This window comes from Balaenoptera ricei, chromosome 3, assembly GCF_028023285.1.
Source record: "Balaenoptera ricei isolate mBalRic1 chromosome 3, mBalRic1.hap2, whole genome shotgun sequence".
Taxonomy (NCBI): Eukaryota; Metazoa; Chordata; class Mammalia; order Artiodactyla; family Balaenopteridae; genus Balaenoptera; species Balaenoptera ricei.
Window position 1 is genome coordinate 110951094 of NC_082641.1, and position 26524 is coordinate 110977617.

A 26524-nucleotide genomic window follows, 5' to 3' on the forward strand; every position below is an offset into this window, starting at 1 on the left:
ATTGACCATTCCAAAAATCTTCAGGGCCCTTAAGAATTATGCTAAATCTACTGTGCCTGTGCTCTATAAATGGAGCAACCTGGATGGCAGCATCTCTGTTTACAACATGGTTTATTGAATATTTTAGACCCACTCTTGAGACCTGCTGCTCAGAAAAAAAAAAAAAGGACTTTTTTTTTCCCCCAAAATATTACTGCTCATTGACCATGCATCTGGTCACCCAAGAGTGCTCATGGAGGTGTACAATGAGATTCATGGTTTTTTAAATTAATTTATTAATTTATTTTTGGCTGTGTTGGGTCTTCGTTTCTGTGCGAGGACTTTCTCTAGTTGCGGTGAGCGGGGGCCACTCTTCATCGCGGTGCGCGGGCCTCTCACTGTCGTGGCCTCTCTTGTTGCGGAGCACAAGCTCCAGACGCGCAGGCTCAGTAGTTGTGGCTCACGGGCTCAGTTGCTCCGCGGCATGTGGGATCCTCCCAGACCAGGGCTCGAACCCATCTCCCCTGCATCGGCAGGCAGACTCTCAACCACTGCGCCACCAGGGAAGCCCGAGATTCATATTTTCATGTCTGCTAACACAGCATCCATTCTGCAGCCCATGGATCAAGAAGTCATTTTGACTTTTAAGTCTTTTTAAGAAATATATTTCGTAAGGCTATAGCTGCCATAGATAGTAATTCCAGTGATGGATCTGGGTAAATTGAAAACCTCCTGGAAAGGATTCACCATTCTAGATGCCATTAAGAACATTCGTGATTCATGGGAAGAGATCAAAATATGAACATTGTTTTTTTTTTAAGACATAATACTATTGCACACTTCTACAGTATAGTGTAAACAACTTTTATATGCACTGTGAAGCCAAAAAATTGTGTGACTTGCTTTATTGCAATAATCACTTTATTGCAGTGGTCTGGAACTGAACCCAGTATATCTCTGAGGTTTGCCTGTAGTGTCATAATGATTAGAGGGAATGTATGGCAGCACCTAGTACAGTGTCTGCAATATAGCAGGCATTTGATCAATGATAGCTATGACTGTTATTACTGGTAAAAATTTTTTTTTCAAATCTCCCAGCTAACATACTGAACACTTGTTACATGTGCTGAGGAAGCATTGGTGAACAAAGTAAAGTTTCTGTGGTGATAACGTGTTACCTATTAATATACAAATCATAAGATATGGTATTAGTATAATTTATCAAATGACATTGAAGTTGAGGATGCATTTTGGTGCAGCCATGAAAGCTTACAATTGATATCTGTAATAATGTGTTAGTTTAAAAATCAGGTTCTAAAAATGTCTTAGAAGAGGAGTTGGTCAGCCTTGGAATTGTAGAGGCAAACACCAGAAGAGTATCCAAGGAGGGAAGACTCTGAGCCAGATCACTCATATTCCTAGGAGATGAGGCAACCAGCTGTCCCTGGAAGGAGGCCACTGAGATCATTTGTCACATTTCACTTGTGATGCACCATGAGTTTCCAGTCCACTCAATAGTTCTAGTTTCTTTTTTAATAAATTAAATAGTTAGCCTTTTAAGGATTAAGTTCTGTTTTTAAAAATTTTTTTTATTTTTGGCTGTGTTGGGTCTTCATTGCTGCTCATAGGCTTTCTCTAGTTGCAGCGAGCGGGGGCTACTCTTTGTTGCAGTGCGTGCACTTCTCATTGCGGTGGCCTCTCCTGTTGGGGAGCACAGGCTCCAGGCATGCAGGGTCAGCAGTTGTGACTCACGGGCTCTAGAGCACAGGCTCAGTAGTTGTGGAACATGGGCTTAGTTGCTCCACGGCATGTGGGATCTTTCCGGACCAGAACTTGAACCTGTGTCCCCTGCATTGGCAGGCAGATTCTTAACCACTGTGCCACCAGGGAAGTTCCAAGGATTAAGTTCTTAAAATGTGGTACTTTACATAATGTGGCTCCAAGTACCCAGTGAATGAATGACTTTTGTGGGAGCTGTTGAGGACAGGGGATGGGCTTTGGAGTTAGAAGGGAGTTAAATTCCTGCTTTTCTTTACTAGCTGTAAGGAGTTGGACAAGTTACTTAATGCCTCTGATCCTCAGTTTCTCGGTGCTCCCTTTATAGCAGTGTTACCGTTAAATGAGATCACTTTTACTAAGTGCCTGGTCCTGGGACATGTTATTTATCTTCAGTTATTTGCAATGTAAACAATAGTGAATTCTGTTTATGTAGGGTGTTTGTTTATTTTCAGAATCGTCTAAAAGAAATTGAACAAAATCTCTCTAAAATAATGAGACTCGACAATGAAATTAAAGCTTTGGATAGCCGAAAGAAGCAAATGGAAAAAGATAATAGTGAACTGGAACAGAAAATGGAAAAGGTTTGTGGTGGTAGAATTTTGTTTTACTTCAGAATTTTGAGATTATTGTAATGAACCTCATTTGATTCCATTTTGACAGTCATATTTTGAAACAAACATACAAATCTTGATGTTTGTGTTACTTCCATGTTTATGTTAAAAAGGAGATTGAATAAGCTTTGGTTCATATTTTGTACCTCAGAGTGATACCTTGTTATACATTAAAGCTCTTTATTTTGGTTCTACACAGGTTTTCCAAGGGTCTGATGAGCAGCTAAATGATTTATATCACAATCACCAGAGAACAGTAAGGGAGAAAGAAAGGAGACTGGTAGAATGTCAGCGTGAACTGGAAAAATTAAATAAAGAATCTAGGCTTCTCAATCAAGAAAAATCAGAACTACTTGTTGAACAGGGTAAGAGACAGTGTTTACTTGGTCTTTTTCCCTATTATAATATTACGCATTTTTTGCATGAATGACAAATCTCCAGGGAATTATGCTGAGTGAAAAAAGTCAGTCTCAAAAGATTATATATAGTATGTTTCCACTTTATATGACATTTTGAAATGCCAAAATTTTAGAAATGTAGAACAGATTAGTGATGGCCAGGGTTACCCAGTAGGAGGAAAAGCAGGAGGAAGGTTAATGTGGTTATGGTTTTAAAAAAAACAAGAAGGGTTCTTATGGTGTTGGAACTGTTCAGTATCTTCGCTGTCATGGTGGATATAAGAACCAACACAGTTGATAAAATTATGTAGAACTTAATACACACACAGATATGAGTAAAACTGGGGAAATAAGAATAAGATTGATGGATTGTATCAGTGTCAGTATCCTGGTTGTGATATACTATAATTTTGCAAATTGCTAAAAGAAAACACTATTTTTCTACTCAACAACAGTTCTGACGCCAGGTGTGTGTGGGTTTTTCCACACCAAGCAATTCTCCAATTCTCAGTGAACACCAACTAAGTGTCCTGTAATTTATTTCAGTTCTGACACTCCCTGTCCGGAGTTAGCATAGACCCCACAGATTAAGGGCTCAGTCCCATGAGACTGTCTCCCACTCCACTTCAGCTGCCAATCCCAAGTCCCAGGTTGTCTGGCACCTGTACTTCTGACCACTGGCTATAAATCAGGGGTTTCCACAATGCTTTTCTCAGGTTCAGTAATTTTCTATAACAGCTCCTAGAACTCAGGGAAGCACTTACTATTACCAGTTTATTAAGGATATAGGTCAGGAACACCCAGATGGAAGAGATGCATAGGGTAAAGTATGGGGGAGGGACATTGAGCTTTCATGCCTTCTCCACATGCGTGACTTGCCCAGCACCTCCATGTAGTATTCACCAACCTGGAAGCTCTTTGAATGCCATTGCTTAGGGTTTTTATGGAAGTAATCATTTAGACATGATTAATTAAGTCATTGGCCATTGGTGATTGAACTCAGACTTCAGCTCCTCCCCAGAAATGCGAGGGGTGGGTACTGAAACTTCCTACTCTGATCACAGAGCTGATTCCTCTGACGACTAGGTCCCATTCTCCAGGAGTCACCTCATTAGAATAAACTCAGGTACAGTTGAAAGGGACTTATACTGAATAACAAAAGATACTTCTCTCACCCCTATCACTGAGAAATTCTAAGCGTTTTTTGGAGTTCTGTACCAGGAGCTGAAGACAAAAACCAAATATGTATTTCTTACTACATCTCAATACAGTAGTTACCATTGGGGGAAACTGAGCAAAGGATGTAAGAGATCTTGCTCTTTTATTTTTTAAAAAATCAGCTGATAAAAAAATTACTATGATTGTGTTTTTTAAAGGTCGTCTACAGCTACAAGCAGATCGTCATCAAGAACATATGCGAGCTAGAGATTCATTAATTCAGTCTTTGGCAACACAACTAGAATTGGATGGCTTTGAGCATGGACCATTCAGTGAGAGACAGATAAAAAATTTTCACAAACTTGTGAGAGAGAGACAAGAAAAGGAAACAGAAACCGCCAGGCTACTGATGGTAAATACTGTTATTTTCTTTTGTTGGTATCAGATTGTCTAGTTGAATTGTTTTAATTTTTGGATTGACCTTATTTTGTCATATTTTTGGATTAGTGTTAGGATAAAATTTGCTATGAGATAGAATAAAACCTTTACGGAAGCAAATCTTTTAAAAGTTTATAAGTATAAAAGTACAAAGAAGATATAGACCTATTTTTTTTATTTGATTTTAAGTAAAATTTCTTTTTAAAGCTAATTGTAAAGAAAAAGTTTGCTCGAAGTTAATAATGATTATCTCTGGGTTATGATCATTATATTTTTGTATGCTCTTCTATATTTTCCTCAGAGTGCATGTGTTACTTTTGCATCAGAGAAACTTTTTCTTAATGAAGTTTTTACTGAAAAAATTGTTAATGCTCATGCTTCTCATTATGTATTTAGAACGACTTTGCAGAAAAAGAGACTCTGAAACGAAAACAGATAGATGAGATAAGGGATGAGAAAACTGGACTAGGAAGAATAATTGAGCTAAAATCAGAAATCCTAACTAAGAGGCAGAATGAGCTGAAAAATGTGAAGTATGAATTACAGCAGTTGGAAGGATCTTCAGACAGGATTCTTGAACTGGACCAGGAGCTCACAAAAGCTGTAAGATACTATTTGAGTAATCTAATAAATTTAAGGTGTAAGATATTTAGAAGTATTTTTTCTTTTGCTAATCCTAAGATTATGGCCTTTTAATAAAAATATCAACATTGTCTATCAATCTCACGTAAAATGAATTTATCTGAATATCTTAATGACCCAACTCTGCTCCTGGAACCTGGTGGATTGAAAATTAGAATCATCTAAGGAAGCTTAAAAAAAAAAAACTTATGCTTAGACCTTAAACCTTGCAAATAAAAATCTCTAAGAGTGGGGCATAGAAATGTGTTCAAAACAGAACTGGGTGATTCTTATGAGTACCTTGGTTGAGAACCACTTACCTAAGTTTTAAAAAAAAAGTATTTTCCCTCTAGGTTCCACACACTACAGATTTTATATGATTATTGCTGTGTTATCGCTTTTTCTGTGGTAGAAACTTTCTTAGCCCACCTCTTCCTTTCATGAATTTCCAAAATTTCTTCTTTGTTTCTAATCTCTTCCCTTCCTTCACACCTCCATTACCAAAATAAGCATCCTAAAGCTTGGCAAATGCCACTTTCAGGTCCCGTCTTGATAATTTAAACATTTCTATTTACTCCCAAACTTAACATCTAGCATACATTTTTGTCAATTTAGCACAATATTGTCCTGTTGTGATGGGGAGATACTGTTCAGGGACCACATCACACTATTTTTAGTTTCTATATGCCAGGCAATGTAGTGAGTTACATGGCTACTTGATAAATGCTTAGTTATTGACTGAAGAGTCACTAAACTGTATACTTAGGCATATTTTTCTTAATTTTGTACTAATTTTCATTTTTCCCTCCTGTTTGACTCTTCCAGATTCATTTACTAAGTCTCTACTATTATAAAATAGTAAGGTAACTTTATAAGATATTTCTTAAAAATTTTATACCTTCTGCTTTTTCTGTTGTTGCATAGAATCAAACAGTAATATTTTGACCATCCTGAGGAGTAGCTGATTTCTAATACACTTTGTCATTATTTTAACACAACACATATAAACCTGTTCATTTATTTGAATTATTAAGGAACGTGAGCTAAGCAAAGCTGAGAAAAACAGCAATGTAGAAACTCTAAAAACAGAAGTAATAAGCCTTCAAAATGAGAAAGCAGATCTAGACAGGACCCTGCGTAAATTGGACCAGGAGATGGAGCAGTTAAATCATCATACAGCAACACGTACCCAGATGGAGATGCTGACCAAAGACAAAGTATGACCTTTCTTTTTGTTCTAATTATACTTTCTGGTATTTAAAATAGCTTATCTTACATTCATAATCATTACACTGTGAAGTATTTCGTTGATATTGGCTTTTTATTTTAGGGGTTAAGTGAACTTAATATAAAATAGACTTTCAAGTTTAAAAACTGTTTTCTAATTACAAAAAAATAATAATACAGAAGTGTATACACACAAACACACACATGTACATTGCTGTTAATTTTTATCATATACCATACAGAAGTTTTAATTTTTATATCATCAGACTTGTTATTCTTTTCTCTAATGGCTTAGAAAGTCCATCCCCACTTTAAGAGTTTAAGAAATTTTCAGGAGTTCCTTGGTGGCCTAGTGGTTAGGATTTGGTGCTTTCACTGTCATGGCCCGGGTTCAATCTCTGGTCAGGATGCTGAGATATTCCTCAAGCTGTGCGGCATGGCCAAAATTTAAAAAAAAAGAAGAAATTTTATATTTTCTTCTTGCATTTTTGTAGTTTTATTTTTTAAGCCTAGAACTGTAATCAATCTAAAATTTATTTTTGTTCTTTATATATTGTGGAGATATTGAGCTTTATTTTTAAACGATTTTTTTTTTTCCTATAGGCTGACAAAGATGAACAAATCAGAAAAATAAAATCTAGGCACAGTGATGAATTAACTTCATTGTTAGGATATTTTCCCAACAAAAAACAGCTTGAAGATTGGCTTCATAGTAAATCAAAAGAAATTAATCAGACCAGGGACAGACTTGCCAAATTGAAGTAAGTAGTTACAACATTTGAAGATGTAGTAGAAGTCTCTTATTTCATGCTTTCACTTTTCATTGTTTTGAAATCATTTATTGTCATGAAGTGGTATGTCTTATTAATTGACTTTGATTTTCCTATATTTTACAAATTAAGTAAAATGGTAACAGTGAGTTGAGCTTCTTGTTCCTTGAAAGTTTACAGAACTAAGTGAGAGGGTTAAAATATTCCTTTATAAAAAGTGAGACCTGAAACTATAAAACTCCTAGAAGATAACATAGAGGAAAAGTTTCATTGTATTGAAATTGGCAATGATTTCTTGGATATGACACCAAAAGCACAGGCAGCAGCAGCAAAAATAGACAAATGGGACTATATCGTACTTAAAAACTGCTGCACAGCAAATGGAACGATCAACAGGGAAAAGGCAATCAACAGAATGGGAGAAAACATTTGCAAATTATATATCTGATTAGGGGTTAGTATCCAGAATATGTAAAGAACTCATACAACTCAATAATAAAAAAACAAATACCCGGATTAAAAAAGTGGGCAGAGGGACTTCCCTGGTGGTGCAGTGGTTGGGACTCCGAGCCCCCAATGCAGGGGGCCCGGGTTCGATCCCTGCTCAGGGAACTAGATCCCACAACTAAGAGTTCGCATGCCACAGCCAGGGAGCCCGCCTACTGCAACTAAGACCCGGCACAACCAAATAAATAAACAAATAAATATTTTTTTTAAAAAACGGGCAGAGGACTTGAATAGACATTTCTCCAAAGAATATATACAAATGGTCAACAAGCATATGAAAAGATGCTCAAGATGATGCTAATCATCAAGGAAATGCAAATCACAACCACAGTGATATCACTTCACACCACTTAGGATGAGCATTATCAAAAAAAAAACAGAAAATATAGTAGTGTGTTATAATAAGCTATAATGGAAAAGAATCTGAAAAAGAATAATATAACTGAATCACTTTGCTGTATACTTGAAACTGATACAACATTGTAAATCAACTATACTTCAATTTAAAAATAAAATAAAAAGTTGAAAAAAAACCCAAAATAACAAGTGTTGGTGAGGATGTTGAGAAATTGGAACCCTGTGCACTATTAGTAGGAGTGTAAAATGGTGCAGTTACTGTAGAAAACCTGTGGAGGTTCCTCAAAAAATTAGGAAAAGAATAACCAGATGATCAGCAATTCCACTTCTGAGTATATATTCAAACGAATTGAAAACATGATCTCAAAGAGATATTTGCTAATCCATGTTCACTGCAGCATTATTCACAATAGCCAAGAGGTGGAAGCAACCTAAATGATGGATGAATGGATAAAGAAAAATTGGTGTATGTATAATGGAATATTATTTATCTTTGAAAAAGAAAGAAATCCTCTCATATGCTATGACTTGATGAACCTTGAGGATATTATGCTTGAGGATATTAAAGTGAAGTAAGCTAGGCACAAAAACATAAGTACTGTTTGGTTCCACTTATGTGAAGTATCCAAAGATGTCGAACTCTTAGAAAGTATGTAGAATGGAGGTTCAGAGTAGCCAGGGGACGGGGGCGGAGGGGGAGGAGGGGGAGTTGTTCCGTGGGTATAGAGTTTTAGTTTTGCAAGATGAAAAAGTTTTAGAGATCTGTTGCACAACAATGTGCATATGGTTAACACTACTGTGCTGTACAGTTAAAAATGGTTAAGATGTTAAATTTTATGTTTTTCCCACAATTTAAAAAAGTGATCAGTTTTTTCAAATATCACCTTGAGTGGTACTTAGATAGGAGGGTCAAAAATTCCACAAATATTTTTGAGGAAGATAGTGGATTTGACCATGTTAAATTTGTGTTTCTTGTGGAAATGTCTGTTAGGGAGTAGAATACTGGAGTTTGAAGTTCAGAAGATTGGAAGTTGTTGCTTTGTAAGCGATAATTGGAGTCAGTAGGTCATGTCAACTTGAAGGAGTTATTCAAAGAGAAGAGAAAAAATTGTAGTCAGACTCCTGGAAAACACCAACATTTAAACTGTTGACAAGCAAAGGAAGAGAGGAGCAAGCGAAGTCAGTGCCCCAGGAGCCAGGGTGAGAACAAGACAGGAGTGATGTCTGGGTTGCCTTGAGAAAATAGTCTTTCAAGGAGGGGTTCAACCGTGTTTGGTGCTGCTGAGATAGTGATCTTAATGAGCAACTGCTCAATGGCTAAGATGGTGAGAGCATCATCTACATGTTATTTTTTTTCCAGATTTTTACTGTGACTCACAATGGGAAGTATCAAGATGAGGCACATGTGCACTCACACATTTATCTGAAACAAATTTCTTAAAATAGTACCTATCCTAACCACGCACAATCTACTCCAATATATTCTACGTATTATGCTTAATTTTTCAAAATATGCTGAATATAATGCATTGAATTGATTATATGACTTGCCTAATGCATCAAAACCTGTAAATTGAAAACCCCTGATCTATAGGGGCATGGAGGCTGGCTAGGATTATATTTAAGAGTTGGAGTGGAAATAAATTGTACTAGTGAGCAAAGTCTTTGATGAATGAGAGGCAGTGAATGATCAGGTTGTAAGTAGATGACAGCAACAAGGAGGGAACAAAGGAAAAGTTTTTACAGGAGGGAACGGAAGTACAGTTGTGAAAGGGTCCACACAGAGTTAGGAGAATGTTCTCCTTTTTTTCTCTTCCCTCCAGATCTGGCAAGCATATTCTCCTTGCTGAGGCTCTTAACCCAAGATCTAAGACCATGAACCCCTGCAAAACCAAGCAGGGTTTTGTCTGTACACATTTTTCTGGGAGCAGGCATATGACCAGGGTGAGTCCATGTGCTAGGGGTAGATTCAGGCAGTAGTGGACTGTTGCCATGACTTCTAAAAAAAAAGTGCTTGGTCACAGCAGACCTTTGTAATATTTTCTGGCAGAGTTTGTCTTGGATCTACCTTCTCACACTTTTCATTTCTCATATTTTAAAATTGTAATCCATATTCTTATTTTAGCAAGGAACTGGCTTCAGCTGAGCAAAATAAAAATCATATAAATAATGAGCTAAAAAGGAAGGAAGAGAAGTTGTCCAGCTATGAAGACAAACTGTTTGATGTTTGTGGTAGCCAGGATTTTGAAAGTGACTTAGACAGGCTTAAAGAAGAAATTGAAAAATCCTCAAAACAACGAGGTAGGTTACCTACTTTCTATTAGAAAAGGCATTTTGATGTTTTTGAATTTTTGTTCACAGGTAACTATTAAGGATGGGAGATTTTTAAGCTTGGTTCTGGAGCTTGGTGGCTTAAGTTTCAGTTCTGGTTCTACAACCTACTTGCTGTGTGACTTTGAGCAAGTTATCGAAACCTTTCTGTACTTCAGATTCATTAATAATTGCCTACCACGTGTAGGGTGTTAGGGAGGAGTAAATGAGATTATAGTTTCTGGCACATAACAAGCTCTAAAAGTTTTATTATACTTGTGTGTTACCAGAAAATAATTTCTACAAATCTGAATGTATTGTGCCCTTGGGAAGATTTAAATATCAGAATTTTGATTTCTTTCATTGTGTGTTTATAAAGCAAGAAGAATAATCATGTATTTACAGAAAAGGATATAACCATGTTGACAAAACTATATTTTATATTCTTTTCACTGGGAGTATATATATATTTTTTTAAATAGCCATGCTGGCTGGAGCTACGGCAGTTTACTCGCAATTCATTACTCAGCTAACGGATGAAGACCAGTCGTGTTGCCCTGTCTGTCAGAGAGTTTTTCAGACAGAAGCTGAATTACAAGAAGTCATCAGTGATTTGCAGTCTAAGCTGAGGCTTGCTCCAGATAAGCTCAAGTCAACAGAATCAGAGCTAAAGAAAAAAGAAAAGCGGCGTGATGAAATGCTGGGACTAGTGCCCATGAGGTGAGAATAGGGATTTACCATTACTGTACCTGTACAGCAACACTGTAAGAGGTACCTATTCCACTGTCTTAACATATGGTAGTATTCAGTAAGCAAGAGTTGAATGAATAAAGGTTAAAGTCAGGATTCTAAGCCAGTATGCTCATCTCATGTTATTTATGTGATAAGAAAATTATTTTGTTTTAAGATAAGCTTGTTTCTTAAACTAGTCACAGGGTAGATATAATCTTTAATTTGTGTATGTTTGTTTCATTCCTGAGACTTGGCTTGAGGGCAGAAATTTTGATAGATTTTATATCTATATGTCACTTTCTAAACCCAGCAAAGAATTAAAGTACCGGAAAGCTCCCCTCGAGACAAATTTTAAACTATACTTTTATGTTTTTCTCACTTCCGGAAAGAATGAATCATAGATGATTTCTATTGTTTATTTTTCCCTTGCTTGTATAAGAAGTTCAGATGATTTTCTATTTATAAATAAAATCAAGTCAGAAAGTATGTGATGATTGCCTTCGTGTCTCCCAGAGCACAAAGATGGTCACAGAGACCAATAAGATATGACCTTCATGGAGCTGATGGTCTATGTAAGGAGAAAAGCTCTCAGAATTAGACATAGAAAGCTGGGCTTAATAAAATACTTAATTGGTTCAAATAAATGCATTAATTAGGAAGAGAGAAGCCAGTGGACTACAGAATGAGAATAGGATTTTGAGAACAGGGTAGGAGGAGGGATGTAAAGCATAGGGAAGGTGGTTTGACTTATTTAAGAGGAGGAAAGGGGAGAGGGTGTGTGTAAAGGGTAGGAGAGTAAGACCTGTGCTGCAGTAGAAACATTATCTGGAGTTTGAGAACTTATTTGTAGTGATTGATTCACATAAGTAGGGAAGATAGAGCTACAATTATGTTCAGGCCTAGTTATAGCTCTATTAGGTGATGGGGAGCCATCCTAAGAGATTTAATGAAAGATGTGTTTTAGGAAAATTAATCTAATGTTAATACATTGGATGAAAGTGAGACAAATTCTGGAAGCAAAAAAACCCGGAGGGTATGTTGTCCTGGAAAACTGAAGAGGAGTTTAAGGAAAAGAAGGAAGGGAAGATGCAGGAAGATGTGCTTTGTGGTAGCCAGCCTCTAAGATGGTCGCCAATGATCCCTGCCTCCTGGTATTCACACTCTTGTATTAGTCTTCTCTCATGTTCCAGGATTGGTCTGTGTAACCAATAAAATACAACGGAAGTGATATCATGTCCCTTCCGGCATGTCCCATACCATCATGAATGAAATTTCAGCTGAAAATGTACCTCTTTATCATTTTTCTTAGTACTGACTTGGGTTCATTTTTTATAACACCTCATTTAAATAAAAGCTCAGTATTTTTCCCACAGGTGTTTTTCAATACTGTATCTGCTTTGGTCCCTTTTACATAAAATTCCCTTGGAAAAAGAATGCTGTCACAAAATTGAATTTCTGAAAAATTTAAAAGCAAAAGAGAAAACCCTACTAGAGCTCAGTAACCATTCACTCAGGAAATATCTTTACTGTTTCTTAGAATACTTATTTTAGCATCTTAGGTAATCATCAGAAAAGAAGGCACCAAAACCTGGACCACATCAATAAGGGGTTTTTGTGTGTGTGTGAAAATGTAAAAATGGGGTTAAAATTGAACGTATGCCTGTAGTTCTCCGCAAAAATGTCCCAGTCAAGTGAGTACTTGACTGTCATTAGGCTATCATAGCTTTGTCACTTTCTAGGTACTGGGTACATAACTTAAGAGCAACTTCTGGTCTATAACACTGGGAAGTAATGTGAGCATGAATTATTCATAATCTGAATATGTTCATATTTATTCAGGGAATTTTTTCATTGCTCTGGTATAAAAAATTACAGGTCTCTGTCACTCAGATCAATTCAGGTTGGCATTTCTTGGTCATAGTATGGACTTTAAAAAAATCATTAAGTAATAACAGTATCTAAGAGCTAATCCTTGAGTTTCTGGTTTATTATAAGGCTCCCATTAGAAACCAATTTAATTTATTATACTAATTTGATATTAAGAATTTGGGATTTTTCTGAAATAAGCTTAATAACTTCTTTTTTTAAAGATTACATACAAGTTTTATTGTTTCAGAGGTATCAACAAAAATAGGTGTGGGGCCAGTACCTGCCATAGGGATGGTAATTCGTTAGCTAGAGTAGCAGCAGTAAAGTGGGTTTAACAGCTTTTGTACCATAAACCCATGTATCATTTGACTGATACATGGGTTTCCTTCTTTCCTATTTTCTTCCTATTTCCTTCTTTCCTATTTTCTTTCCTTCCTTTCTTCTGTCCTTCCATCATTTTTTAAACTTTTTTATTTTAAAATAATTTTAGACTTACAGAAAATTTACAAAAATAGTACAGAGAATTCACATACACCCTTCACCCAGCTTCTCCTGATGTTCACAGTTTATGTAACCATAATATGATTATCAAAATCAAGAAATTAACTTTGATATAATTCTATTAATTAAACTACAAACCATATTTGAATTTTAGCAGTCTTTCTATTTAACATCCTTTGTCTATTTCAGGATCCAACTCAGGATTCCCACATTGCACATACTTGTTATTTCTCCTTAGGCTCTTGTAGTCTACCATAGTTCTTCTTTGTCTTGACAGTCTTTCTTTGTCTTTCATGGTCTTGACACTTATGATGAGTATGGTCAGGTAATTTGTAAAATATCTTTCAGTTTGGCAAACAACACGGTAAAACTTGCTGCTTTCAAGATCTGTCAATAGGTACTATTTATAAAATCAGTGGACAGAGGTTTGAGGAGAAACAGGATATTTACATTTTCTTCAATGTATTTCTCCTATGATACTTACCGATTACATAGAGAAAAATAGTAACTTTACAATGGGTAAATCTGGCTGACATCATCTTAACTAAGAGTAACATACTGACATCATATACCCACTGATATGTTGCCCTAAGAAGGATACAACATCACTTCTGTGGTATTCTTGCCAAAAATACATAACCTCAATCTCATTATGAGAAAACATTAGATTGCTTATTTTTAATTGTGTGTGTTCTGTGAAGGCAAAGCATAATTGATTTGAAGGAGAAGGAAATACCAGAATTAAGAAACAAACTGCAGAATGTGAACAGAGACATACAGCGCCTAAAGAATGACATAGAAGAACAGGAAACACTCTTGGGTACGATCATACCTGAGGAAGAAAGTGCTAAAGTGTGTCTGACAGATGTTACAATTATGGAGAGGTTCCAGGTAAGTTTACTGCAGTTTAAGGCAGACTAAAACTTGTTTCATGGTGGTTTGAATATGAAATGTGAGTATTAAAGATAGTAGCTAGTATTCTGGTACAGATTGTGTTTCGAGTTCCCTATCCTGAATTTTAGGTAGTCTCAGGGAGTAACTGCTTAGCTTTTATTTATATTCCTGAGTTTAGATTTTATTATCTATAAGTTCTGAGAATTAAGAAGTAGTCTTGTTTATTTTTCTTTTTTAGTCTGCTTCCTTTTGTTTACATCATTTAAATTAATTTCATCATAAAAATTAATTTTATTTTTATCCTTTAAAATTTGTTAAAATTATATCTGAGAGCAGTTACAAATTAGATTTTTAAAAGTAATTAAAAGCAGTTAATTCTTAAAGATTTTGAATAATGATAATGGCATAAGTTTCTTAAAGGAAATAACTTTGATTTATTCTTAAGATGGAACTTAAGGATGTTGAAAGAAAAATTGCACAGCAAGCAGCTAAACTCCAAGGACTAGATTTGGATAGAACTGTTCAACAAGTAAACCAGGAAAAACAAGAAAAACAACACAAATTAGATACAGGTAATAGAGTCTGTTTCCTTATAAAGACTTCAACATTCCCAACATATGCTTTTTACCATAAATTTTATAACTATTATGTGGACAAAGAACAGTCTTTCTTCCAGTCCATGGTATATGCAGTTTCTTTTCTCAAAGGCATCACTTCTCCTCTGTTTCCTTTCTTTGCAGAACAGATTTTGAATGATGAGTAACAAATGAGCTGTACTCTTTCTCTGTCATATCTGCCCTATTCAGGAGGGGACAGCAAGCAGGTTTGGGAGCTGGACAGGTTCTTGTGGCATTTTTATTGCAGTAGGTGGGACCCACAGAAACTCAGCCTTTGTGAATGCCACAGAGGCCTATAAAACTGGAATGAGGCTGCTTATAGTATTTTCTATACCCTTACATTAATCACTGTATCAATATGTTTTCATGCAGTTTCCAGTAAGATTGAATTGAATCGTAAGCTTATACAGGACCAGCAGGAACAAATTCAGCACCTAAAAAGTACAACAAATGAACTTAAATCAGAGAAACTTCAGATATCCACTAATTTACAACGTCGTCAGCAACTGGAGGAGCAGACTGTGGAATTATCCACTGAAGTTCAGTCCTTATACAGAGAAATAAAGGTAAAAACATTCATATATATTAGTTTTAAAAATCAGTTCAAATATGTGAAATTCTCTTTATTGGGGCAATGGCCAGAACTATGGTTATTGTGAGGATCAAGTGAAAATGGTATATAGAACTTCTACTAATAGGTAAAAATTTCTGGAAGATTTATTGACCATAATAAGGAAGAACTGGCTGCCTGGTTAAGTAGTGAACTTCCTGTTACTGGTGGTGGCTGGCTAACTCCATATAAGGATTCCTACTTGTATGGGAGGTTTGTCTTATCTACAGATCCTATATCCATGACAGACACTGCCTCTCAGGCATAGCACTTTTTCTTTTTAATTCCAGATGTAGTCTCGGAATACTTCCCACTACACTGAGCAGGCACTGAGTTGACACATGGAATGGAACCCATTTGGCATCCCTCATCTAGATTTATCAAATCTAAGACCCAGCCAATTAAATCTGGTTAGAATCTGATTAGAATCTGTTACTAATTACTATAAATGTTTCTTAAGTAGTTTTGGATTACAAAATAACAGAGGCTTAGAGTATGGTATAAAATGTACTACCTTACATTTGTATTTTTTATTGCTTATAAAGCACTTTGACATTAAACCGTTCAGTGTCTCATTTTGTATTCAGTGTGTCATTTTGATAAATGTGACTAAATCTCCTTTTTATAGGAAAAGAAATTGAGACTTACAGATATCCCATGACTTGCCCAAATTCATACAGTTAGTAGGAGGCAGGGTTAATTTTCTGGTAGGTCTTCTGATGTGTAAGACATTTGACTTCCCACCACACCAAACTACTTCCTAATATAAAATATTCCTACATTGAAGTAATACTAAATAATTATTTCTACCTTTATGGATTCATTAGGTATTTCAGGATCTTAAAGTACTTGAGGATCATGGTTTTGAACAGTGGTTATTGTATACTTATTCTGTAGAGATGTTATAAGGCCAAATGATGTGGAGTTCTGATTAGTAAAATAGTTTGTTATTTGAAAACCCCTTTCCTTCCAAAATAAGTGTGGGCACACCAACATCAATGTACTAGTATGCTTTCATTACCATAAAATATCTACTTAGCCTCAGCAAACTAAGCTTAAGATCAAAAGTTCCTTTACGATCGAGACAGGCTACAGCAGACTGTGGACCTTTCGGGTACAGAGAAAAATATTCTACCTTCAGGATGCTTTGGCTGCTCAAATTCAGAAACACTTATGGAAGTAGGTATAGTTGAACAGTCCCTAGTTGCTGTGCTTATTAATTCAGCAGGCAGTCAGAATACCAATGTCAGGAACGTCGGTGCATCTTATCTCACCTTGGATAATCCCTTGACGGAAGTAGAAACATCAAAATGTAACCCTTCCTTTAAAATTCCATTTCCACTCAGGATTTACAGCTTCCAGAAAGTAATGTTGAAATGTCTGGAACAAGTAAGGAATATGGGAATTGCCCCTTCTCGTAAGTCTCTGTGGCAGTTGTCAGCCCTCTGTAGAGTCAGCAGAGGAATCTTGCTCATCTATAACAGCAGCCTTGAAGGAACTTTATGAACTTTTGGTCATTAGTAGTAAACCAGCTTCAGAAAACACATCTGAAGAAGTTTTCTGTCAATCAAAGACAGTAACTGAGGGCCAAACAGGTATTAAGGACCTTTCTGAAAGGTGGACCCAAAATGAGCATCTTACAGCTACCGAGAATGAACAGGTCTCCTTTCATCAGGCCATATCTGTATCAGTGAAGACGGAAGAATTAACAGACACTTCAGCTGACACTAGAGTAGAAGATGTAGAAAATATTAACTTCAGGCGTCTAGGTGACGGCCTGTTAGTACTGATAAGGAAGGTGTCCCCAAGTCTAAGGAGTCAATAAATGAGAGCAGTTCTGTCACTCTAGCCTCAGATGAAACTTCTAATCAACTACATTGCACCTTTGGTGTAGAAATTTCACCCAGACTTTTAGCAGGTAAGGAGGATGCACTCAATCAGACTTCTGAGCAAACTGAGTCCTTGTCATCCAGTTTCATATTGGTTAAAGATCTGGGTCAGGGCACACAGGCCTGAGACCAGAGAAAATGTCTGTTCTGAAGCTGCAGGGCCACTTATAGAATTTGAACCACCTACCAGCCATCCATCATCAAGTCCCTCCTTTCTTGCACCATTAATTTTTCCTGCTGCAGACATTGATTGGATCCTTCATGCCGGCTTTACTTTGCAGGAAGCTCTTGGGGCTTTGCATCGAGTTGGTGGAAATGCAGACCTTGCACTTCTTGTTTTGCTAGGAAAGAACACTGTAGTTCCTACACAACCATGGAAAAGTGGACTAGACCATACTCCGTTCCCTTAAAAAAAGCTATATATCTACACACACACACACACACACACACACACACACACACACACTTGCTGTAGAAACCTGCAAGCAGAATGTTGAGCTGTATTTTTTTTTAAAGTTTTTTTTCCAGTCAAAATAATTTATGATCTCTTGTCTGATGAACTTGTCTAATCTTTTGTTAAAATTTGGGCCTTTTTAAATGTATCAGCAGTACGTGCATACAAAAGCTTTTTATTATTAAGATGATGTATTCTGGAATAAAACTGATGGTTTTGTGTATAACATACCATTTTAGAATGAGAGTGAATACTTTAAAAAGCAGAAGTCATGCAGCTAAAAGCAGATAAACTTTATAATTTGGCTGTGTCTGTGCTGAAGGCAAGGTATGGCTTGTTAATTCAATTTTTGGTTTACAAACTTGATCACATGGTTTTGTGTTTGGAATCATACTTAGTGCTCTGTGTATTATGATTCATCAGTTGTAACAGAAAATGGAGGAATAATTGAAAAAAAAAGTTCTTTTATGATCATATTTCCATCTGTAAAAGAAAGACCTGGACTGAAAGAGCTTTCCTATTCTTCAGTCACACAGAGCTGATATGGGCCCCTACAAACTCATGAAAATTTATACCTGAAGCCACATGCTCATATAATTGGGAGTACGTGGTGTAGATTAAGAATCAAGTCAGTGGCTGACGCAGTATAGCATAGTGGTTAAAAGAAAGACTCTGGAGCTGGATGAGATTTGAATCCTGGCTCCTTCATTTACTGGCTTTTGGGACCCTGGACAAATCATCTCTGTGCTCATCTGAAATATAGCAGGAAAATAATGTACCTTCCTCATAGGGTTGTTGGAAGGAGCGAATGAATTGACTTTTAAAGCCTGGTACATAGAAAGTGATTTTATTATGAAGTCTGACACATGAAATAAGGTAATGGAATGTTATATAAGACCTTATATTTTTTATATCCTTAGGATGCTAAAGAGCAGGTAAGCCCTTTGGAAACAACATTGGAAAAGTTCCAGCAGGAGAAAGAAGAATTAATCAACAAAAGAAATACAAGCAACAAAATAGCACAGGATAAAGTAAGATTTCATGTATATATTTACTTATCAAAAATATATGTTAAAATTATTATTCAGAGCACCATGTTGGATACTAGTATTTCACATGAAATTAAAAACATGATGAAATAGTATTTTCATATTTGTGACATAATCTTAACATTCAAAATTTTTTAGAATGATTAAATGTAAATTATTTTGCTTCTTGATCTAAAATAGAAGTTGAGAATTGAGACCTTTTAATCTAATCCCATAGGTAATAAAGGGAGATCATAAAATTTGAGTTCAGATAAAATCTGCTGGTGATGGAAACTGGAACCCGGGGCTTCTAACTTTCAAGCCAGTGTTTCACTGTACTCTCCTATTAAGTTTTTGTTATCTTAATAAAAGATATTCCTTGGAAATAAATCTTCTTAAATGCCCTAGTCCCAACTACTGTATTTTTAATAAATATTTTTCCACAGATAAATGACATCAAAGAGAAGGTTAAAAATATTCATGGTTATGTGAAAGACATTGAGAATTATATTCAAGATGGAAAAGACGACTATAAGAAGGTAATTTAAAACTATTTAATTGAATATAATTTAAAATGATTTATTTGTTTATATTTTTATTTCTTGTGCTTAAGAAATTTTCATTTTTGTAGCAAAAAGAAACTGAACTTAATAAAGTAATAGCTCAACTAAGTGAATGCGAGAAACACAAAGAAAAGATTAATAAGGAAATGGGAATCATGAGACAAGATATTGATACACAGAAGGTAGGTCCTATTTTGGCTAATGATTTATGGTGGCACTTATACCAGTAACATTCTTATCTTTCTTTTTTATTTTTTACTTTTATTTCCAATACTTGTATTGAGTAGAAATGCAAACAGTAGAGAAAAGCAATTCTTTTTTTTTTTTAATGTGTATATGTTTATATAAAAAGTATGTTCCTTTTTTATGTTACTGAGAGACAAAATTTTCCTTTGGCAGTATAAAAAGAGACATATTTTCATTTGTAAAATGAAATAATAAAAAAAGGTGCACTTGGTATAACTCAAGCTGTTGTGATTCTTTTCATCATAACATTTTTACCTGATTGTATTCTTTTTTTAATTTATTTTTTATTAAAGTATAGTTGAATTACAGTGTTGTGTCAATTATTGCTGTACAGCAAAGTGACTTAGTTACATATATATATTCTTTTTCATATTCTTTTCCATTATGGTTTATCACAGGATATTGATTATATTTCCCTGTGCTATACAGTAGGACCTTGTTGTTTATCCATTCTATATATACCAGTTTGCGTATGCTAATCCCAAACTCCCAGTCCAACCCTCTCCCACCCTCCTCCCCCTTGGCCACCATAGTCTGTTCTCTATGTCCCTGATTCCGTTTCATAGATAGGTTCATTTGTGTCACATTTTAGATTCCACATATAAATGATATCCTATGGTTATTTATCTTTCTGACTTACATAGTATGATAATCTCTAGTTGCATCCATGTTGCTGCAAATTGCATTATTTTGGTTTTTTTTACGGCTGAGTTCCCTTGTGTATATGTAACACATCTTTATTCATCTGTTGATGCACATTTAGGTTGTTTCCATGTCTTGGCTATTGTGAATAGTGCTGATATGAATATAGGGGTGCACGTATCTTTCTGAATTATAATTTTGTCTGGATATATGCCCAGGAATGAGATTTCTGGATCATATGGTAATTCTGTTTTTAGTTTTCTGAGGAACCTCCATACTGTTTTCCACAGTGGCTGTACCAACTTACATTCCCACCAACAGTGTAGGAGGGTTCCCTGAGAAAAGCAATTCTAATAACATTGTCTTTTCTTCTTTCCTTTTTTTATATTTATTTTCAGTAAAAGACTTACCTGGTAAAAGTTTAAACATAAAAGCATAAAATTAAAGTCTCCTTCCCCTTCTGCCAATTCTCAATCTCACTTCTAGATATCATTCTTAAAAGTTGTCTGTAAGTAAAATATGTATATACTAAGTTGTTTTTCAGTTGATTCCTTTATCATTTACTTTCTTGATTAAGGAAATTAATTTCTACAGTATAATTAAAATCACATTAAGAAAATAATTTTCAGCATGCCTTATATAAGCATGATAGTTAATGCCTTTAAAAACTACACCGTTTCTCTGTTCCTGCTGTTTTGAATAAAATTTGCTATTTGAATGCTTTAATCACTTGGTTATAAATAATGGTTAAAATCTCTTTGAAGATTAGCCATACCCGTTTTCTGCAGAATCTCTGGCCATAGTGCCAGGAATGTCAAATATATGAATATCAGTCAAAGGTAAATCAAATCTCTGCCATCTAATAAATGCTATATAAATTTATGATGCATGTATAACAAAATACTTAGTTATCACTAGCTTATATGTGGGTTTTCTATTTAAAATCACAGTCTATAAATCAGTAATGTCCATACAAATATAGAGAGATAATTAAGATACACCAGTCTGTGACCCTTTTCAAGTTGAAGGTCTAAATTTAGTGGATCTGACTATATTAGTTTACTTTTATAACCTACCGTGTTCTAGAAATTGTTTACTAAGTTATATACATAGAGTAATGCTAAATAACATTTTAAATTGATGAGAAAATGAGACAATGTGGAAATAAGGACAAGAAGAAGGCAATGAAACCAGGAGAGTAGTAAGTATATAAAATGTAGGCCATGAAATCTGATATGCTTGCTAAAGATTTTAGTAGTCACATGAAGAGAGAAAGTCATAATTAATTAAGTTTCACATTGTCTCAAAGCTAAAAAGAAACCAATTCTCTGGACTGAGACCAGAGAAAAATGTCTCCATAGGCATTCATGGAAAGGAAGACACTGTATAGATTAATAAAAAGCAGGTCTTCAACAAACTTCATGGTTGGTTTTGTTTGTTTGTTTGTTTGTTTTTACAGTGTGTTTCAGCACCTTTATCATCCCTTGATGAGTGTAGAAGGTGGTGTGATTGGAGCCTAAAATATGTGTTAGAGTGTTTGGAGAGCAAAAGTTAGCTATAGGCACCCATCAAGATCAGCTGGGTTTTTCCCACTCCTAAGTGTATAATAACGTAAAACAAGAAAACGTAAAACATATGTTTACATAAAAACTTGTACAAGAATGTTTATAGCAACATTATTCATGACAGTCAAAATATGGAAAACAGCCCAAATGGTTATCAACTGATGAACAGATGAATAAAATTTGGTATATTCATATGTATTTGTCAGGGATCTCCAGAGAAGCAAAACCAGTAAGAGATCAGATATAGATAAAGATATAGATATAGATAAATTTATTATAAGGAATTAACTCAAGTGATTGTGGAGGCTGAGATGTCCCAAGATCTGTGGTTGGCAAGCTGGAGGCTCAGGAGAGCTTGATGGTATAGTTCCAGTTTGAGTCTGAAGCCTGAGAACTGGGAGAGCTAATAGGCTCTAGATCCAAGAAGAGCCGAGGTTTCAGTTTAAATATGAAGGCAGGAAAAAACCACTGTCCCACCTCATACAGTCAGGCAGGATGAGTTACCCCTTATTCAGCCTTTTTTGTTCTGTTCACGTCTTTAGTTGACTGGATGAGGCCCACCCACATTAGGAAGGGCAGTCTGCTTTACTTATTCAGTCTACCAGTGTAAATGTTAATCTCATCCAGAAACACTGTCAAAGACACTCAGAATAATGTTTGACCAAATGTCTTGGCACCCTGTGGTGTCAAGTTGACACATAAAATTAACCATCATGGAATGTTACTCAGCTATTAAAAGGAATGAAATATTGATAGATGCTGCAACATGGACAAACCTTGAAAACATTATGCTAAATGAAGTCAATCACAAAAGACTGTATTGTATGATTCCATTTATATGAAATGTACAGAATAGGCAAATCCATAGAGACAGAAAGCAGAGAAGTGTTGCTGGGGGTTGGGGGGAAAGAAAGAAAAGGGAATAGAGAGTGACTGCTAATGGGTATGGAGTTTCTATTTGGGGTGATAAAATGTGCTGGAATGAGAACCTTGTGAATATACTGAAACCACTGAATTGTGCACTTTAAATTGGTGAATTTTATGATATATGAATTACATCTCAAACTTAAAAAAAAAAATCACCTGGGTTATTGAAAATACACATCTCTTTCTCCATTCCAGACCAATAAATGGGAACCTCTGGGGCATGGGCATACGCATACGCATGTATATTTTGTTAAAGTTCCTCAGGGGTTCTGATGTATCCCCTTAACTATCAATCACTGAGTCAGAGCATCGCATGGCTTTCAGGAAATCCTCTATAAATGGCATTTTTGCCAACCAGACTTTTGGTGGGTTTTGGAATCGGGTTTATTCAGCATATTACTCTATCACAGGTAACTATAAAGCAGCTAATTTTTATGGTTCCTTTAAGTGACCAGCTGCATGCATTAACTGCTCTGAGCTGAGTGATTGGGGTTACTATCTAAGAGTTGAGGAGCCTAACAGCTTATTTACGCACTTAAGCCCTATTAAATTTACTCCACAGAATTTTAAAATTTGGAAGTTTAATAATCTTCCTCCCTCATTTTTCAGATGAAGGGAACTGGAGGTGACCTGAATTGCCCAAGGTCACAAAAGTAGTGAGTAACAGAGGTAGAACTTGACCCTACATTGTCAAATTGCTATTATAATAGAAAAACAGTTTTGGTGTAGTATACCTGCATCTGGTTTTCTCTGATACTTCATCTCTTCTTTCTCTCCTATTTTCTATTTTGAAGACTGTAACTGGAATTTTTACTGCTTAAAGTATAAGGACAGATTTGACCCAAAAGGTATTTCACTAGCAATTATTGAGCCAGGCACTGTATTTAGTACTTTTTACATACACTAACTATTTTAATCTTTAAAAGGCTCAGATAATTTAAACTAATTTGTCCAAAGTCACCCTATTTGAAAGTTGTAATGCTGAGATTTGAGCCTAGGTATACCTGACTTCAAAGCCTATGCTCTTTAACTACTGTGCTATATACTGTCTTTCAGAATGAAAGAGCAATTAGAAGCTGACCTAAAAGAAGGAAATCCCTAGCTTTCTGGTGACCATGCAGGATAACACACCAGGAACATTATTTCATGCAAAAAATCATTCTCACCTAAAAATGTGATAGCCCTTTAAAGAGTCCTTTCAGGTATTCATGAAAGCAAATTCCATTGTTATATAATATTAGATGAAAGCAAGCAGTGCCACATTCTTTTGTTCCTAATAAGGAAAATGTATAAGCATAGTTCCCCATGGGAGAATCTTGGAGAGTCATAGCAGCTGCGGTGGTACATTAGGTTGCCTTGGCAACAAAAGGACATTTACAACCATATCATTTTAGTCATCTCTAACTGCTTATAATGATGCCTTTAATAGATACGTATATATTTATATTATTAGTTCCAGGAAAACTGAAAGGAACCTTAATGACAGTTAAGAAAAACAAAAAAAAAACTCAAAATAGTGATTCATAGATGGGCAGGGTTGGATGTGAACATTAAGCATATGAGAGAAGTCCTTGGCTTCCCTTCTTCTCTCCCACCTCCCAAATCTTTTTTCCCTGGTGACTCCTGTGTCAGTACTGTTGGCAACAAAATGTTACCAAAGATCTGCCCCTGCCTCCTACTTCCCACATCACTGAGTTTATCTCAGCTACAAGGGTTGCTGTAGAAGGGTCTTTGAGAAGGCCTGACTCCAAACTTAGGATGAATTTTTTCTATTCAGGCTTTTATGGGCCAGACCACCACTTCCTGCAGGAAATTTTGTTTTCCTAAGTTCCAAAGAGTCAACTTATAAATTGTTTCCTGTTTGTCTCTTGAAAACATAGTCCATTTTAATCACCAGGAAAACTATTGAAATAATTGTGTTGGTGCTGCTGCTGCCGCCAGATGATTTAGTGGTTGCTTTTTAAGGACAAAACTACTCAACAAGAACAGCTAAGTTTGAATTTTTCAGTTCAATTCAGTGGCCAGAAAAGTGTCATCAAGTATATAGACTTACTGTTTTTGTGAAACTTCTTACTACCTTGTATGATTTTCTGTCAGCTCGAAGGTAAAAATCTTATCTGACATACTTAATAGTATATAATGGTCTTGGCATGTGTTAGTAGACAAATACAACTAGGGAAAAAAAGTGGGGGAGACTTTGATAGTAGTCTTGCTCTCTTGTTATCTTTTAGATCACTAGGCTCCATTGTGAGGTTATTATGCAAGATGATCCAATGGGGCATAGGTATAAAATATTAAAAATCCAGTTATATCATTTTATCTCATCATTTTAATGTCTGTTTTGTGTGTATATGGGCCATCCAGATTCCTCCAGGCCTGGAGATTCCTTTACACTGGCTTCTTCTCCCTCTGCTGAGTTACACATGATTCTAAGGCAGAATTAGCACTACCTGTCACCAGCTGCCTGCTATGAATCACATGTTGGTAACTTGATTATTTTTATTAACGAATTTCATATTTACATTTAGATACAAGAAAGGTGGCTACAGGATAACCTTACTTTAAGAAAAAGGAATGAAGAACTAAAAGAAGTTGAAGAAGAAAGAAAACAACATTTGAAGGAAATGGGTCAAATGCAGGTTTTACAAATGAAAAAGTATGTTTTTAAAAATAGTCTTTAGTTTAAATAAAGGTCTTTATTATAGAAACATGAAAAATATTCAATACATGTTTTTTAAAAAGAATATAAGCCTGTAGCCAAAGTGTCCTTTCAGACTTAAAGGAAGATGGGCACTTTTTTAAAAAATTTATTTATTTGTTTATCCATTTTTGGCTATGTTGGGTCTTCGTTTCTGTGCGAGGGCTTTCTCCAGTTGCGGCGAGTGGGGGCCACTCTTCATCGTGGTGCGCGGGCTTCTCACTGTCGTGGCCTCTCCCGTTGCGGAGCACAGGCTCCAGACGCGCAGGCTCAGTAGTTGTGGCTCACGGGCTTAGTGGCTCCGTGGCATGTGAGATCTTCCCAGACCAGGGCTCGAACCCATGTCCCCTGCATTGGCAGGCAGACTCCCAACCACTGCGCCACCAGGAAAGCTCCGATGGGCACTTTTTATACAAATATATTTCATGGCTTTACAAGCTGAAGTAGTAATATAGAATTTATAGTCACACTATGACTATGCAGTGATGGCCAGTATTAAAAATACCAAGTTCCCAGACTTTCGCGAGCCTGCTTCGCAAGATCATGGCATAAAGAATGTATGGCCTCTGGACCCTGCCTGGGTCAGAGCTTAATGCTTAACTCTTAATGGAGTTATTGCCAAAGCAGTTTGACATTGGTGACCCATTCTACATGGTCCCAGGTGTAATTATGTGCCAACCAGAGCATTATTTTTGCGATTAATAGAATTCTCCTTTCATCTGGTTTTATTGGTACTTACTGTAGTTGCTATCTTCCTGCTACAGCAGAAAAGATTTTATTCTTGCTTTCTCTGCCTTAGAGTTGCCTTAGGAATTCTGTAAGAACCTGGTTGATGCTAAGGCACTAGACTGGTGTAAAAGGTTGTACTAGCCAAAAAGATTTTTTGGAACCACCTCAGCTGGTTGGATATACTCATTCATTCAGCCATTCCTTGTAGATTTTTCATTTTTCTTGTGATTTCACAAAGAAATCTGAATCAAAGAATGCTTAAGTTTTTCTAAAGGATATAATAAATTGAAATTTAGTTATTAAAACCTAACAAATAGTTACTCCTATGTTATTGTAAGTTCTCTTGGTTTAGCTATTTTAAATCTCTTTCATATATCAAGGAAATCAGACTTAACAACTAGAAGA

At 35.8% G+C, this 26524-nt stretch overlaps 1 protein-coding gene and 1 pseudogene across 8 annotated transcripts in view; both read left to right on the top strand.

Moving 5' to 3' along the window:
* Positions 1-26524, top strand: part of RAD50 (RAD50 double strand break repair protein) — a 243767-nt gene that overhangs the window by 174516 nt on the left and 42727 nt on the right. For all 8 annotated transcript variants that reach the window (XM_059917036.1, XM_059917038.1, XM_059917039.1 and 5 more), the window contains 15 exons: positions 2211-2339; positions 2569-2734; positions 4144-4337; positions 4760-4966; positions 6019-6201; positions 6815-6972; positions 9971-10146; positions 10638-10875; positions 13959-14148; positions 14597-14723; positions 15141-15334; positions 18642-18752; positions 19196-19288; positions 19381-19494; positions 25221-25348. In XM_059917036.1, the coding sequence (XP_059773019.1) occupies positions 2211-2339; positions 2569-2734; positions 4144-4337; positions 4760-4966; positions 6019-6201; positions 6815-6972; positions 9971-10146; positions 10638-10875; positions 13959-14148; positions 14597-14723; positions 15141-15334; positions 18642-18752; positions 19196-19288; positions 19381-19494; positions 25221-25348 (2408 nt within the window). The remainder of the gene's footprint in view (positions 1-2210; positions 2340-2568; positions 2735-4143; positions 4338-4759; positions 4967-6018; positions 6202-6814; positions 6973-9970; positions 10147-10637; positions 10876-13958; positions 14149-14596; positions 14724-15140; positions 15335-18641; positions 18753-19195; positions 19289-19380; positions 19495-25220; positions 25349-26524) is intronic.
* LOC132362063 (regulatory solute carrier protein family 1 member 1-like) lies at positions 15441-17677 on the top strand (annotated as a pseudogene).